General features: G+C 37.2%; 1 protein-coding gene across 3 annotated transcripts in view; it reads left to right on the forward strand.

Annotated features, from left to right (window-relative positions):
• ATR (ATR serine/threonine kinase) overlaps positions 1-12,846 on the forward strand; it is a 99,543-nt gene that overhangs the window by 55,727 nt on the left and 30,970 nt on the right. For all 3 annotated transcript variants that reach the window (XR_008422563.1, XM_053903757.1, XM_053903758.1), the window contains 3 exons: positions 2,874-3,052; positions 6,461-6,625; positions 7,672-7,763. Coding sequence is in view for 2 of the 3 variants with exons in the window: in XM_053903757.1 (XP_053759732.1) it covers positions 2,874-3,052; positions 6,461-6,625; positions 7,672-7,763 (436 nt within the window). In the remaining variant the exon portion in view is untranslated. The remainder of the gene's footprint in view (positions 1-2,873; positions 3,053-6,460; positions 6,626-7,671; positions 7,764-12,846) is intronic.

A 12,846-nucleotide genomic window follows, 5' to 3' on the forward strand; every position in this document is an offset into this window, starting at 1 on the left:
TTAATTATTAACCAATTAACTCCTTCCTGTATCAGTTCTTTAATTTAAGCATTAGCTTTTTAAAGACCTGTGTTTTCTTGTACACCTTTTTTCATCCTAAGGTAGCCTTTTCACTGAGAAAAAGAGAATTTATAGTCAGAAAACCTCTTTAAATTCTACTCTCACTTCCTTAGAAAGACACGTGCCTAATTTTTCATTGTATAATATAGGATTAATATTATCTCATTTAGAAGACTGAGGATTAAATGAAATGATGAATGTATGTATTGTACACTGTGAAATAAATGACGTGTTAATATTGCTAGTAACTGACTCCTCACTGCTAACCCATTTACTCTGTCTTCTCAGTGTATTGGGTGTATTTACTCTGTGTCCCTTCAGTGTACTGTGTATGTATACACATACATATATATACATACACATATACATACATGTACGTATATGTGGTAAAGTGTTTGTTATCCTTTTTCACTTGTGAAATACTCTTTGCAGTTTTTTTCACATGTTTTAAATTTCAAGAGAGATTTAATTTCATTTTATGGCCTATTTCTGTTTTCCATTTTTTATTCATTTCATTCATTTTATTTTTTTGTTTTTCCTGTCTCTGGTAGTGTTTGGTATTCAGCAAACTCTCCAAATATGCTTGATACGCATTACTACATCACACCCTGCTATACCAAACATGTGCAGTTTTTTCCCTGTGATATTACAGCTCCCACTAAGGTGGAATTTCATTAGAGTTAAAAATAACACCTACCCCTAGGATAGAAGCATTTGCTGAGAAGAATTAGATTCATTCTACTTCTGAATACCTCAGCAATTTTAATAGAAATGTCATGTTTTACCTCCTACATTTTGAGGTTAATTGAAAAAATTGACCAACAGTCCTTAAAGAGACCTTCACTTATGCAGTCCTCAGTTTGTGAGCATCTCCCTCTTGTTCATATGCCTGTGGAAACCACGTACATTCCTGTTGTTAAGCACAAGAATTTGTTATTTTTCTAACAGTTTTTGGACTTTCAAACAAATATCTGTGGGATTGTTTCTCTGAGGACTATGGCTAGTTATTAATATATTTTCCATTGTTTTTTTTTTTTTTTTTAATTTTTTAACGTTTATTTATTTTTGAGACAGAGAGAGACAGAGCATGAATGGGGGAGGGGCAGAGAGAGAGGGAGACACAGAATCAGAAGCAGGCTCCAGGCTCTGAGCCATCAGCCCAGAGCCCGATGCGGGGCTCGAACTCACGGACCGCGAGATCGTGACCTGAGCTGAAGTCGGACGCTTAACCGACTGAGCCACCCAGGCGCCCCTATTTTCCATTGGTTTAACAGTTACGTGTTCATTCCTGTTTCTGCACATGAAAATGTCACTGGAAAACTAAGTCTGAACTTTATCACTATTCCTACTAACATTGCAAGGGAAATACTAGCTTTTAAGAATAACATTTGTAATGGTTCAAAGTACAGTATCTTTGGAGTCCCTGGGTGGCTCAGTCAGTTAAGCGTGCGACTCTTGATTTTGACTCAGGTCATGATCTTGTGGTCATGAGATTAAGCCCCCATGTAGCACTGGGTACTGGACTTGGAGCCTGCTTAAGATTCTCTCTCTCTCTCTCTCTCTCTCTCTCTCTCTCTCCCCCCCTCTCTCCCTCCCCTCCCTCCCTCCCTCTCTCTCTCTCTCTCTCTCTCTCTCTGTCCCCCCCCCCTTTCCCCCCGCCCCTCCCCCCCAAAACAAAAACAAAAGTACAATATTTTTAACATCTCTCATAATTTGAATGATCTACAGATTTTGATGGAATCAAGGACTTATTTTACGTATAACTTCTTTTAAATTCACCATCTTGATTCTCTAAATTTTGAAGAAATTTATAAGTGTTAAAGTGTTTTACTTTGAATTTTCATTAAAGTAGTTGCTGTTGTATACATGGCAACATAGGAAAAAATAGCCTGTTAACAATTCTAAACTTTATTTTTTTTCCCAATATATGAAATTTATTGTCAAATTGGTTTCCATACAACACCCAGTGCTCATCCCAAAAGGTGCCCTCCTCAATACCCATCACCCACCTTCCCCTCCCTCCCACCCCAACAATTCTAAACTTTAAAAAGAAAGCTATTTCTATAATTCTGCTGTTTCCCTACTGTTATACACTATTAGTGGTTTTATAATTATCATTAATAAATAACTCATTTTTGTATCTTTTGTATCATCTTTGTATCTTTTCAGTATTTAGTACATTTGTTTAGTTTTTTGGGTTTTTTTAAGTTTTATTTAAATTCCAGTTACAACATACAAGGTAATATTAGTTTCAGGTGTACAGTAGAGTGATACAGTACCTCCATACATTGGTGCTCATCATAAGTGCACTCCTTAATCTTCATCACCTCTTTCACCCATCACCGTCTCACCTCCTCTCTAGTAACCATCAGATTCTTCTCTATAGTTAGGAGTTTGTTTTGTGGTTTGCCTCTCTTTTTTTTTGTCCTTTGCTCATTTCTTTTGTTTCTTAAATTCCACATATGAATGAAATCATATGGTATAATACAGATTTACATTTAATCCTCACAACAACATTGTAAAGAAGGAAGGACAATTCTAATATTTCCCTTATACATATGGGGAAATAGAAGCTCAAATAAGTTAAATAACTGTCCAAGGTAAGGTAAGAAATAATGGTGGGAGTTGGAGCAAGAATCCTTTGAGCAATCATCCTACTGGTAGATACATTCTAAGCATGATATTCTTAATACATTTCTGTTAACTTATTTAGTGAATGAAATTGAATTTAAAATGAATAAATAGGAATTTAAATCGACACTTTTAAAATTTCATGTTATAAGTCTTTACTCAATTGTCTTTTTATAATCTAGTATCTACTGCGGATTATGAAGACTATCAGAGTGTAACTCGTTTTCTAGACCTCATACCTCAGGATACTCTGGCAGTAGCTTCCTTTCGCTCCAAAGCATATACACGAGCTGTAATGCACTTTGAATCATTTATTACAGAAAAGAAACAAAATATTCAGGAGCATCTTGGATTTTTACAGGTTTGAAATTAATACATTAAACTTAATGTTGTTTAATATTGCTGATCTTTTATGTTTATATCATTCATTTTATTGAACATTTTATTGAGTGTTTTAGATGCTGTGCTAGGTACTAGATATTTATAAGCACTTTAGAAACTTGCGGATTAGTGGGGAGAGATAAACATCAGTTTGGTGTAATACTAGATGTGCCCTGAGGAAAGGCACTTATGTGTGGGGTGGGGCGGGGTGGGAGATGGAAATATGTGAGCAAGGAATTAGTACAGGCTCTTTGGAGATCTTGTCTCAGCTGGGTCTTAAAGAATGGATGGTAGATATGTAAAAGAAGGGGTCAAGATATTTCAAACAGAGGCATCCATATGGAGTTGGCAAAAGTGTGGAGTTGGGAAAGAACGTGGTGTATGGTAAAGAGTAAAGTGTCAGTTTGGGAATGGCAGAAGAACGATAAAGATTTGGGCAGAGGAAAGATAAAACATAGAGGACCTTTTAAGTTGTCCAAAATTCTTAGGTGATTTGAACCAGGGAAGTGCAATGGAAGAAATGACTATGGCATTCATGGAGGGAGGGTTTGAAAGAGCCATGATGCAACGGAAGCAAGCCATTGTTATTCTCATGAGAAATGTGGGCCTGAATTTGGGGGTGAGTGGGAAGGGGGATGTGCTGGTTGTAACAGGAATTGGGCATGACAGTGCTAGTGAAATAATGGTTTAGGTGATAAAATTTTGATTGTGTAGGGAAAGGGGAGAAAAAAGGCAGATGGGGCTAAAAAGGCAGTGGGATTAAAAAAGAGGCCAAAATGAGGGGCACCTGGGTGGCTCAGTATGTTGAGCATCTGACTCTTGATTTTGGCTCAGGTCATGAGCCCAAGGTAATGGGATCCAGCCCCATGTCAGGCTCCATGCTGAACATGGAGCCTGCTTGGGATTCTCTCTCTCTGCATCTCTCCCCTGCTCATGCTCTCTCTCTCTCCCTGTTAAAAAAAAAAAAAAAAGTCAAAATTGATAGACTTTTCAAGTTGAAAAGCAAAAGGTAGTGAGAAAGTGAAAAATTAGTAGCTTGTAGTCTTTTTTTTTTTTAAGTTATTCATTTAAGTAATCTCCACGCCCAGCGTGGGGCTTGAACTCAAAACCCTAAGATCAAGAGTCACATGCTCCTCCAACTAAGCCAGCCAGGTACCCCAGTACTTTGTAGTATTTGGATGAATATTAGCCTCCTCCTGTCTATTTTTCTCCTTGTCTAGCTTTGAGTCTATTTTCATTATTAAATTCATTCCCTTACAAAGATGTTTAACTCCCTTGTCTTTTCACCCACTGTGTGATACTCACTTTGTAAAATACCATCCCTGGATAAACTCAAGCCATCTGCTTTCTCAGTGTCTGCATTTAAGCAATTGAACATTGCTGGAGAAAAATCACACAGTGGGTTTTGAACTACTTTTGCTTTAAGTTTATAATCTGAGATTTCAGCAGTACTCTTTAACACTGCCTTCAGTCCTGTGTTTCTTTAATAGCCTACCTTCCTGCTCTTCAAGTTGATTATTTCTTATCTTCTCATTTCTCTGTTTCCTCACCTACTCTTAACTGGTAATCTTGCTTATTGTCATTAAGAAAATGAAGCCAGAGGCACCTGGGTGGCTCAGTCAGTTAAGCATCTGACTCTTGGTTTCATCTTAGGTCACAATATCACTGTTTCATGAGTTTGAGTCAGAATCTGTGCTGACCTTGCCGAGCCTGCTTGGGATTCTCTCTCTCTCTTTTTCTCTTTCTGCCCCTCCCCTGCTCACGCTGTCTCTGTCTCTCTCAAAGTAAATAAATAAACTTAAAAAAAAAGAAAAGAAGATGAAGTCAGATGTCTACCAAATTTGAAAATACACTGACTTCTGCACCATAATCGTTTTTTTTTCTCTTCTGTTATTCTTGAAGAAGGATCCCTTCCTGTCAAAATTCAATCCTTCTACTTGTGCTCTTTATTTCAGTCCTTCAGATATTCCTGCTTTCTCTAAAATCAGTAATTTATCTTCCTCAACCCGAGTATATAGACATACTCTGGTATCTTCCCTTAATTTTTTTTTTCCTCACATGCCTACAAGTGACGCCTACAAGAGAGGGGGAGGGACAGAAACAGAGGGAGACAGAGAATCTTAAGCAGTCTTCACTCCCAGCCCTAGACAGAGCTTGATCTCACAACCATGAGCCAAAATCGAGAATCAGATGATTGACTGAGCCACCCAGGCGCCCCCAACTTAATTTTTAATAATTCCCTTGGTCTTACATTCCCCTTCAGATACTTCCCATCTCTCTGTTTCTCTACATAGCCAGTTTTAAAAGAACTGTTTATCTTCCCTGTAGTTACTTTACTTTCCATTCATTTTTTGACCATCCCAACATGACTTCTATCTCCATTCCACTGATAGCTACTCTTACTCAGAAAAGCAGTGGCCTCTATATTGCCAAATCCAATAAATGCTTCTTAGTTCTCATTTTCTTAATTTCACAGAATCATTTGCTCACTCCTTTTTCATTAAGACATTTGCTTTTATTTCATGGCTTCTGGGATATCACATTGCCCAGGTTTCTTTAAACTAATCTGTTTTCTCGGGGCGCCTGGGTGGCTCAGTCGGTTGAGCTTTCGACTTCCGCTCAGGTGATGATCTCGCGGTTCGTGAATTTGAGCCTGCGTCCGGCTCTGTGCTGACAGCTCAGAGCCTGGAGCCTGCTTCAGACTCTGTGTCTCCCTCTCTCTCTGCCCCTCCCCCGCTCATGCTCGCTTGCGTGCGCTGTCAAAAATAAATAAACGTTAAAAAAAAATGTTAAAAAAAAATTCTGCTTTCTCTTCTCAGTTTTATTTGCTAGTTCTTTGCCTAGTAATATAGTAGTACTCCCGTCTCCTACCCTGACCCTTTCTCTTCTTTCTATTCATTTCCTAGAGCATGCCATCTTTTCCCTTGCCTTTAAAGGACATCTTTGTGCTAAGTGCTCCCAAATTTTTATCTTCAACCTGAATATCTCCTTCGAACTCAGATTTGAGTCATCTCCCTATCAGTATATTAAAATACTTGTTTAAAAATTTTATAAATTTTAAAATGCAAACACTTATAAACTGTATTCAACAGAATTTATCATAAGTTGTATTTAAAGAGAGTTCAGAACCTTAAAGTTCTTTGTAACTCTCATCAATAGCAATTACTAATGTAGATTTATATTTTAAGTGGAACAAGAGTGTTAAGATAATAAAATGTCTGTAAATAAGTTTATAATTTTACTGTGAAATCTGCCTTGAAGCAAATACTTACTGCTGCTTTGAGAAAAATTCTCATGTGCTCTATTCACATAAACTGGTGGTTTTATAATTTTAGTTCCAGTTGTGTTTTTTTCTCTTATTTGATTGTTTTTTAATGGTTGAACAAAGAAATTGTATGCTGCTATGCATGAACCTGATGGGGTGGCTGGAGTAAGCGCAATTCGAAAGGCAGAACCATCTCTGAAAGAACAGATCCTTGAACATGAAAGCATTGGCTTACTGAGGGATGCCACTGCTTGTTATGACAGAGCTATTCAGCTAGAACCAGACCAGGTAAGATAATAAATGAAAGGCAACATAATGAAAAGAGCCCTGAACAAGGAACTCTGGAAACCTTTGTTTCTATACTGTCTCTACTAGTGTCTGGAAAATATTTAATCATCTTGGAGCTTGAGTTTCCTGATTGATGGAATTAGACATGTGCTAGAGGATCTCAAAAATCTCTTCCCATGCCAAATTTCTGTGACCTTAGAAATCCCCCAAATGAATGATGTGTGTTGAGGAGTATATTTATATTAATGTGTGCTCATTTGCTTTAAAATTTATACAATTTTTGTTTGCAATTAAAAGTATCAATTTGACATACATTTTTTAATAATAACAATTATTCCCTACAGTCTAGGAAACATTTTCAGATTTTACATGCCCCCTACCAGCCCTTATGAATTTCTGAAATGGTCCCTTAGAAATACTAAGCTATAATTAAAATGGGGGTGTGTTAACATATCTCCTGTTTACTGGGACAGGAAGGGAATTTAGAATTCTTGATTTATGATCTTGGCTTAGATTCTCTCTAATCTTACAGTATTGCTTTTTGTTGTATTTTACATGTTCATTTTCTCAGAAGCTCATACAGGATCCTTATTTTTCACAATCTTGTTTTCAATTTTAAAGAATATTATATAATCCTATATAACTTTTTAGTTACTACAGCCCTAAATCTATTTTAATGTTATTATGAGCTTTGAGTTTTAATTTTTGTGTGAGAAATAGTATGGTAAATAATCTTTAAACAAAATATTAAAGAGTACTCATTACATTTATATTTGATTTGCACCAAAAATTAAACCAAATCTGGAAAAAATAATAAATTCACTGTGAGAATTTTTTAGGTTGTCTGTGTATTCTTTTAATACTCACATATATTAGGACATTATTGGGGGCTTTACCATTACACCATGCAAATCAATTGCTGAACTAAGAAGAGTAGGTTTAGTGAGGCAAATAGTACTTTTTATTGAATATCAGTTAAACAGTTTTTGTTTTCCACAATATATTTGAAGTGATTATTGCTATTTTAAATATTTTTAAATTTCTAGATTATTCATTATCATGGTGTAGTGAAGTCCATGTTAGGTCTTGGACAGCTGTCTACTGTAATCACTCAGGTGAATGGAGTGCATGCTAACAGGTAATTTTTATTTTTTTATTTTTTTTAAGTTTATTTATTTTGAGAGAAAGAGTAGTGGGGAGGGTCAAGAAAGGGAGGGAGATAGACTCCAAGCAGGTTTCACGCTGTCAGTGCAGAGCCTGTTGTGGGACTTGAACCCATAATCATGACCTGAGCCGAAATCCAGAGTTGGATGCTTAACCGAATAAGTCACCCAGGCACCCCACAGGTAATATTTTTTTTAAAGAATGATTGTATTTTGGGATACCTCAGTGGCTCAGTCAGTTAAGCTTCCACCTTTGGCTCAGGTCATGATCTCGTGGTTTGTGGGTTTGGGCCCCGAGTTGGGCTCTCTGGTTTCAAGCAGAGCCCACTTTGGATCTTCAGTCACCCTTTCTCTCTGTCCCTCCCTCCCTTGTGCAGGCACGCTCATTCTCTTTCAAAAATAAATCTTAAAAAAAAAGAACGGGGGCTTCTGGGTGGCTCAGTCGGTTAAGCATCTGACTTCATCCTAGGTCATGATCTCGCCGTTCCCAAGTTTAAGCCCCGCATTGGGCTCTGTGCTGACAGCTCAGAGCCTGGAGCCTGTTTCAGATTCTGTGTCTCCCTCTCTGTCTCTGCCCCTCCTCCACTCGCACTGTCTCTATCTCTCAAAAATAAGTAAACATTAAAAAATTTTTTTAAATTGATTTTCTTTTGTTATTGTATCTGGATCAAAAAATTTTAATCAGTGAATTGAGTTGACATAACATTTAGCAAAGAAATGAAATCTTTTATGTTTTCATGGTGCTGGAGATAGGCAACAAAAACTTTTTTTTTCTACTTTGTCATAAGCTGATTTGGCACTTAACAGCTTACCTTTTTTTTGGTACCAAATGTCTTTATTTATTTTATATATACATATATATATATATTTAAATATATATATATATATGTGTGTGTGTATATATATATATATATATATATACTTTTTTTTTTTTTTTTTTAATTTAGACCCAAGCTAGTTAACATATAGTGTAATAATGGTTTCAGGAGTAGAATTTAGTGATTTATCACTTACGTATAGTACCCATTGCTCATTACAACAAGTGTCCTCCTTAATGCCCCTCATCCATTTAGCCCATCCCCCACCCAGCACCCCTCCAGCAACCCTCAGTTTGTTCTCTGTATTTAGGAGTCTCTTATGTTTTGTCTCCCTCTCTGTTTTTATCTTATTTTTGCTTCCCTTCCCTTATGTTCATCCGTTTTGTGTCTTAAATTCCACATATGAGTGAAATCATGATACTTGTCATTCTCTAATTTTGCTTAGCATAATACATTCTAGTTCCATTCATGTTGTGGCAAATAGCAGGATTTCATTCTTTTTGACTGCTGAGTAATACTCCGTTGTGTGTGTGTGTGTGTGTGTGTGTGTGTGTGTGTGTGTGTGTGTGTATACCACATCTTCTTTATCCATTCAGCAGTTGATGGACATTTGGGCTCTTTCCATACTTTGGCTCTTGTGCTAGTGCTGGTATAAACATTGGGGTGCATGTGCCCCTTCAAATCAGCACTTCTGTATCTCTTGGATAAATACCTAGTAGTGCAATTGCTGGGTTGTAGGGTAGTTATATTTTTAATTTTTTGAGGGACCTCCATACTGTTTTCCAGAGTGGCTGCACCAGTTTGCATTCCCACCAGCAGTGTAAAAGGGATCCTCTTTCTCCACATCCTTGCCAACATCTATTGTTGCCGGAGTTGTTAACTTTAGCTATTCTGACAGGTGTGAGGTGGTATCTCATTGTGGCTTTGATTTGTATTTCCCTCATGATGATGAGTTATGTTGAGCATTTTTTTCATGTGTCTTAACAGCTTATCTTCTGTCCCAAGAGTCCTCCTTGAATTATATTTGCTTTAAGACAGAAACCTTGTAGAGCTCACCTGCTATTGGTGAGGCCCATACAAACATATCCAAAAAGTATCTAAGCTCTGTCTACATTATTAGCACCAGTTATTTTCTGTGTTGGGGAAGAGGAAATTTTGTGACTGGTTTACAGAAAACCACTCTAGACTGTCTGTGTTTTTTCCATAAAGGATTGATAAAAATGAAAGCTGCCTTCCGTTCCTAAAGAAAGTAGGTTTGTTATAGCAAGAAAATGATGCAAAAAAGTAGTATGTATGTGTGACAAAGATTAAAGCTGCATAGTTCTTCTGGTCTGGGGAGTAACTGTGGAGGTTTGTGCTGCTCTCGAAGCTGCATTGTTTGGAGAGCTAAAGTACTTATTTCTTGATATATTTGCCAGATGCCAACTGACTATTCTGGGCAGTGAGATCTGATCAAAAGGGTTGGTATCTTAGTTGATCAGAGAGCACACAGGCCACTATTTTTAGTTAGGACTGTCAAAGCAGTTCTGCTAAGTATAGTTTCTATAAATTCCCAATTGTAATTTGCAAAGACTTCAAGTCTATAATGTTTGAGAGCAGAGAAGTTCACTGTTAATCAGATGGTTTCACAGTAATGAAATTTATGAAACAAGGGAAGAAACTTTGCAGAAGCAGATAAAGAATGGTTGTATGTTTTAGATGTTTCTCTAAATTAGTTGAAAGACTTGACAAGTAAAGTAATTTGGGAAGGTTCGTCATGGCTCAAACCTAGGTGTCAAGGTTCGTTATTACACATGCTGTAGAGTTAGACTCCTCTTCTCTTTGGATGTGGGATACATAGAGGCTTCTGATCTATCATATATAGACAACAAACAGAGTTGATAGAGGGAAGGGGTGGGGGATGGGCTAGATGTGTGATGGGTATTAAGGAAGGCCCTTGTTATGATGAACAGTGGGTATTGTATGTAACTGTTGAATCACTGAATTCTACTCCTGAAACCAATATTGCCCTATATGTTAACTAACTAGAATTTATTTATTTTAATGTTTATTTATTTTTGAGAGACAGAGCTCAATCAGGGTAAGGGCAGAGAGAGAGGGAGACACAGAATCCGAAGCAGGCTCCAGGCTCTGAGCTGTCAGCACAGAGCCCGAACAAGGCTCGAACCCACAGAACCATGATACCATGACCTGAGTTGAAGTTGAACCCCTAACCGACTGAGCCACCCAGGCGCCCCATCTAACTAGAATTTAAATAAAAATTTGGAAGAAAAAAAAAGATTGCTCTATCATATTGGAGCAAGTGGTCATAGAGAGGATGTGTTTTCTTTGGGGAGAATATTTGCATTTTTTTAAAAAGTTTTATTTATTTATTTAGAGAGTGTATGTGTAATAAGGGGAGGAGCAGAGAGAGAGAATCCCAAGCAGGCTCCATATTGCCAGTACAGAGTCCAATGCAGGGCCCATGAACCTGAGTGGAGATCAAGAGTCAGATGCTCAACTGATGGAGCCACCCAGGCTCCCCAAGAATATTTGCATTTAAACAAATATTCCTCCAAAATTATTGAATGTACTTGACCTACACAATTACTCTTTTTAGTGAACCTATTTATCGGGATAAGTTCTCACAGCCTGGTCCTCATTACCTTTTGGTACTTCTTGGTATAATACTTGGTATGACACATCCCCTCTAGATAGCAAATCCTGCTAATTCTACTCAGATTTTGATCTTAAAATTTTGATATTTTAGCATCTGGTGATAAGCTTGTAAAGTTATTTACAACTGGACTTTTTGAAAACTACATTTCTTTTTTTTAATATTATTTTTAAGTAACTTCTATGCCCAACGTGGTGCTCAAATTCATGACCCTGAGATTGGGAGTCACATGCTCTACTGACTGAGCCAGCAAGGTGCCCCAAACTACATTCTATTGTATTTCTTTTAGCCTTGTTCTAAATTGTTTTTGGTGGAGTTTGTATTTAGAAATTAGAGGATGTTCCATATTTATACTGCTATTTTAGATTTTTTTTAATAAAAAAATCACTGTTTTACATTTTTTAAATGTATTTTTACTACAGAAAGAGCAAGGAGGGCTTTTTATGGCATTGATCCTAACCTCTCTGATTCTGTTACCTTATTTATACTATGAGAATATGTGTGCCTTTCTGTGTTGTTAGATAATTAAATGGAAAAATGTGCTCAGTGCAGGGTCTAGCATATATCAGACATTCAAATGGTATGATAAATAAAGAGGAAATATGGGGGTGCCTGGGTGGCTCAGTTGGTTAAGCTGACAGCTCAGAGCCTGGATCCTGCTTTGGATTCTGTGTCTCTCTCTGCCCCTCACCCACTCACACTCTGTCTCTCTTTTTCTCAAAAATAAATAAACATTATTAAAGAGGAAATATTGGGAAAGTCTAGCTTCTATATAGTTATGATCCAAAATATCATTATCTATCTTAGTGTCATATAAGTAGAATGTTTAGAAAAAATAATTACCTATATCATACTTGTTTTACAAATCCAAATTTTTTTTAAATGTTATTTATTTTGAGAGAGAGGGGGAGAATCCCAGGTAGGCTCTGTGCTCACAGCACAGAGCCTGACACAGGGCTTGAACTCATGAACTGTGAGATCATGAGTCTGAGCTGAAATCAAGAGTCAGACACTTAACTGACCAAGCCACCCAGGCACCTCTACAAATCCAAATTTTAAAGTAACTCAAAATAGTTTAAGAATAGATATATAATTTAAGTAGCTTATTTCATATCCTTTGTTATGCCATTGACACGTCATTTGTAACTTTCTTAAGCCCTTTTATTGAGTGACCTTATGCACCCTGAGCTGCTCCTGACCTAGTACCCACAAGCTCCTCTATTTTTGCCTTAAACTTAATTCAAAATCCCAAGTTCTTAGAATTGCTTACCTCTGAATGTGTATATGTTCAGTTGGCTCTTTTTCCCCCCTGCCCTTTGTTCAAGTTAAGCACACAGCTAATCTTAAAACTGCACTTTGTAATTATCCAGGCATTAATTCTGTTCTAATATATGGCGCAATTTAATTTGTTGGTCAATGGCATTTTTAAATTGCCCCTTTAGAAGTAATTATTGAGGGGCGCCTGGGTGGCTCAGTCCATTTAGCATCCAACTCTTGATTTCGGGTCAGGTCATGATCTCACGGTTTGTGAGTTTGAGCCCCACAGCGGGCTCTGCACTGAAAGAGTTCTGACAGTGCAGAGTC

The sequence above is a fragment of the Panthera pardus genome, unplaced genomic scaffold (assembly GCF_024362965.1).
Source record: "Panthera pardus isolate Hobbes unplaced genomic scaffold, ASM2436296v1 HiC_scaffold_16, whole genome shotgun sequence".
Lineage (NCBI taxonomy): Eukaryota > Metazoa > Chordata > Mammalia > Carnivora > Felidae > Panthera > Panthera pardus.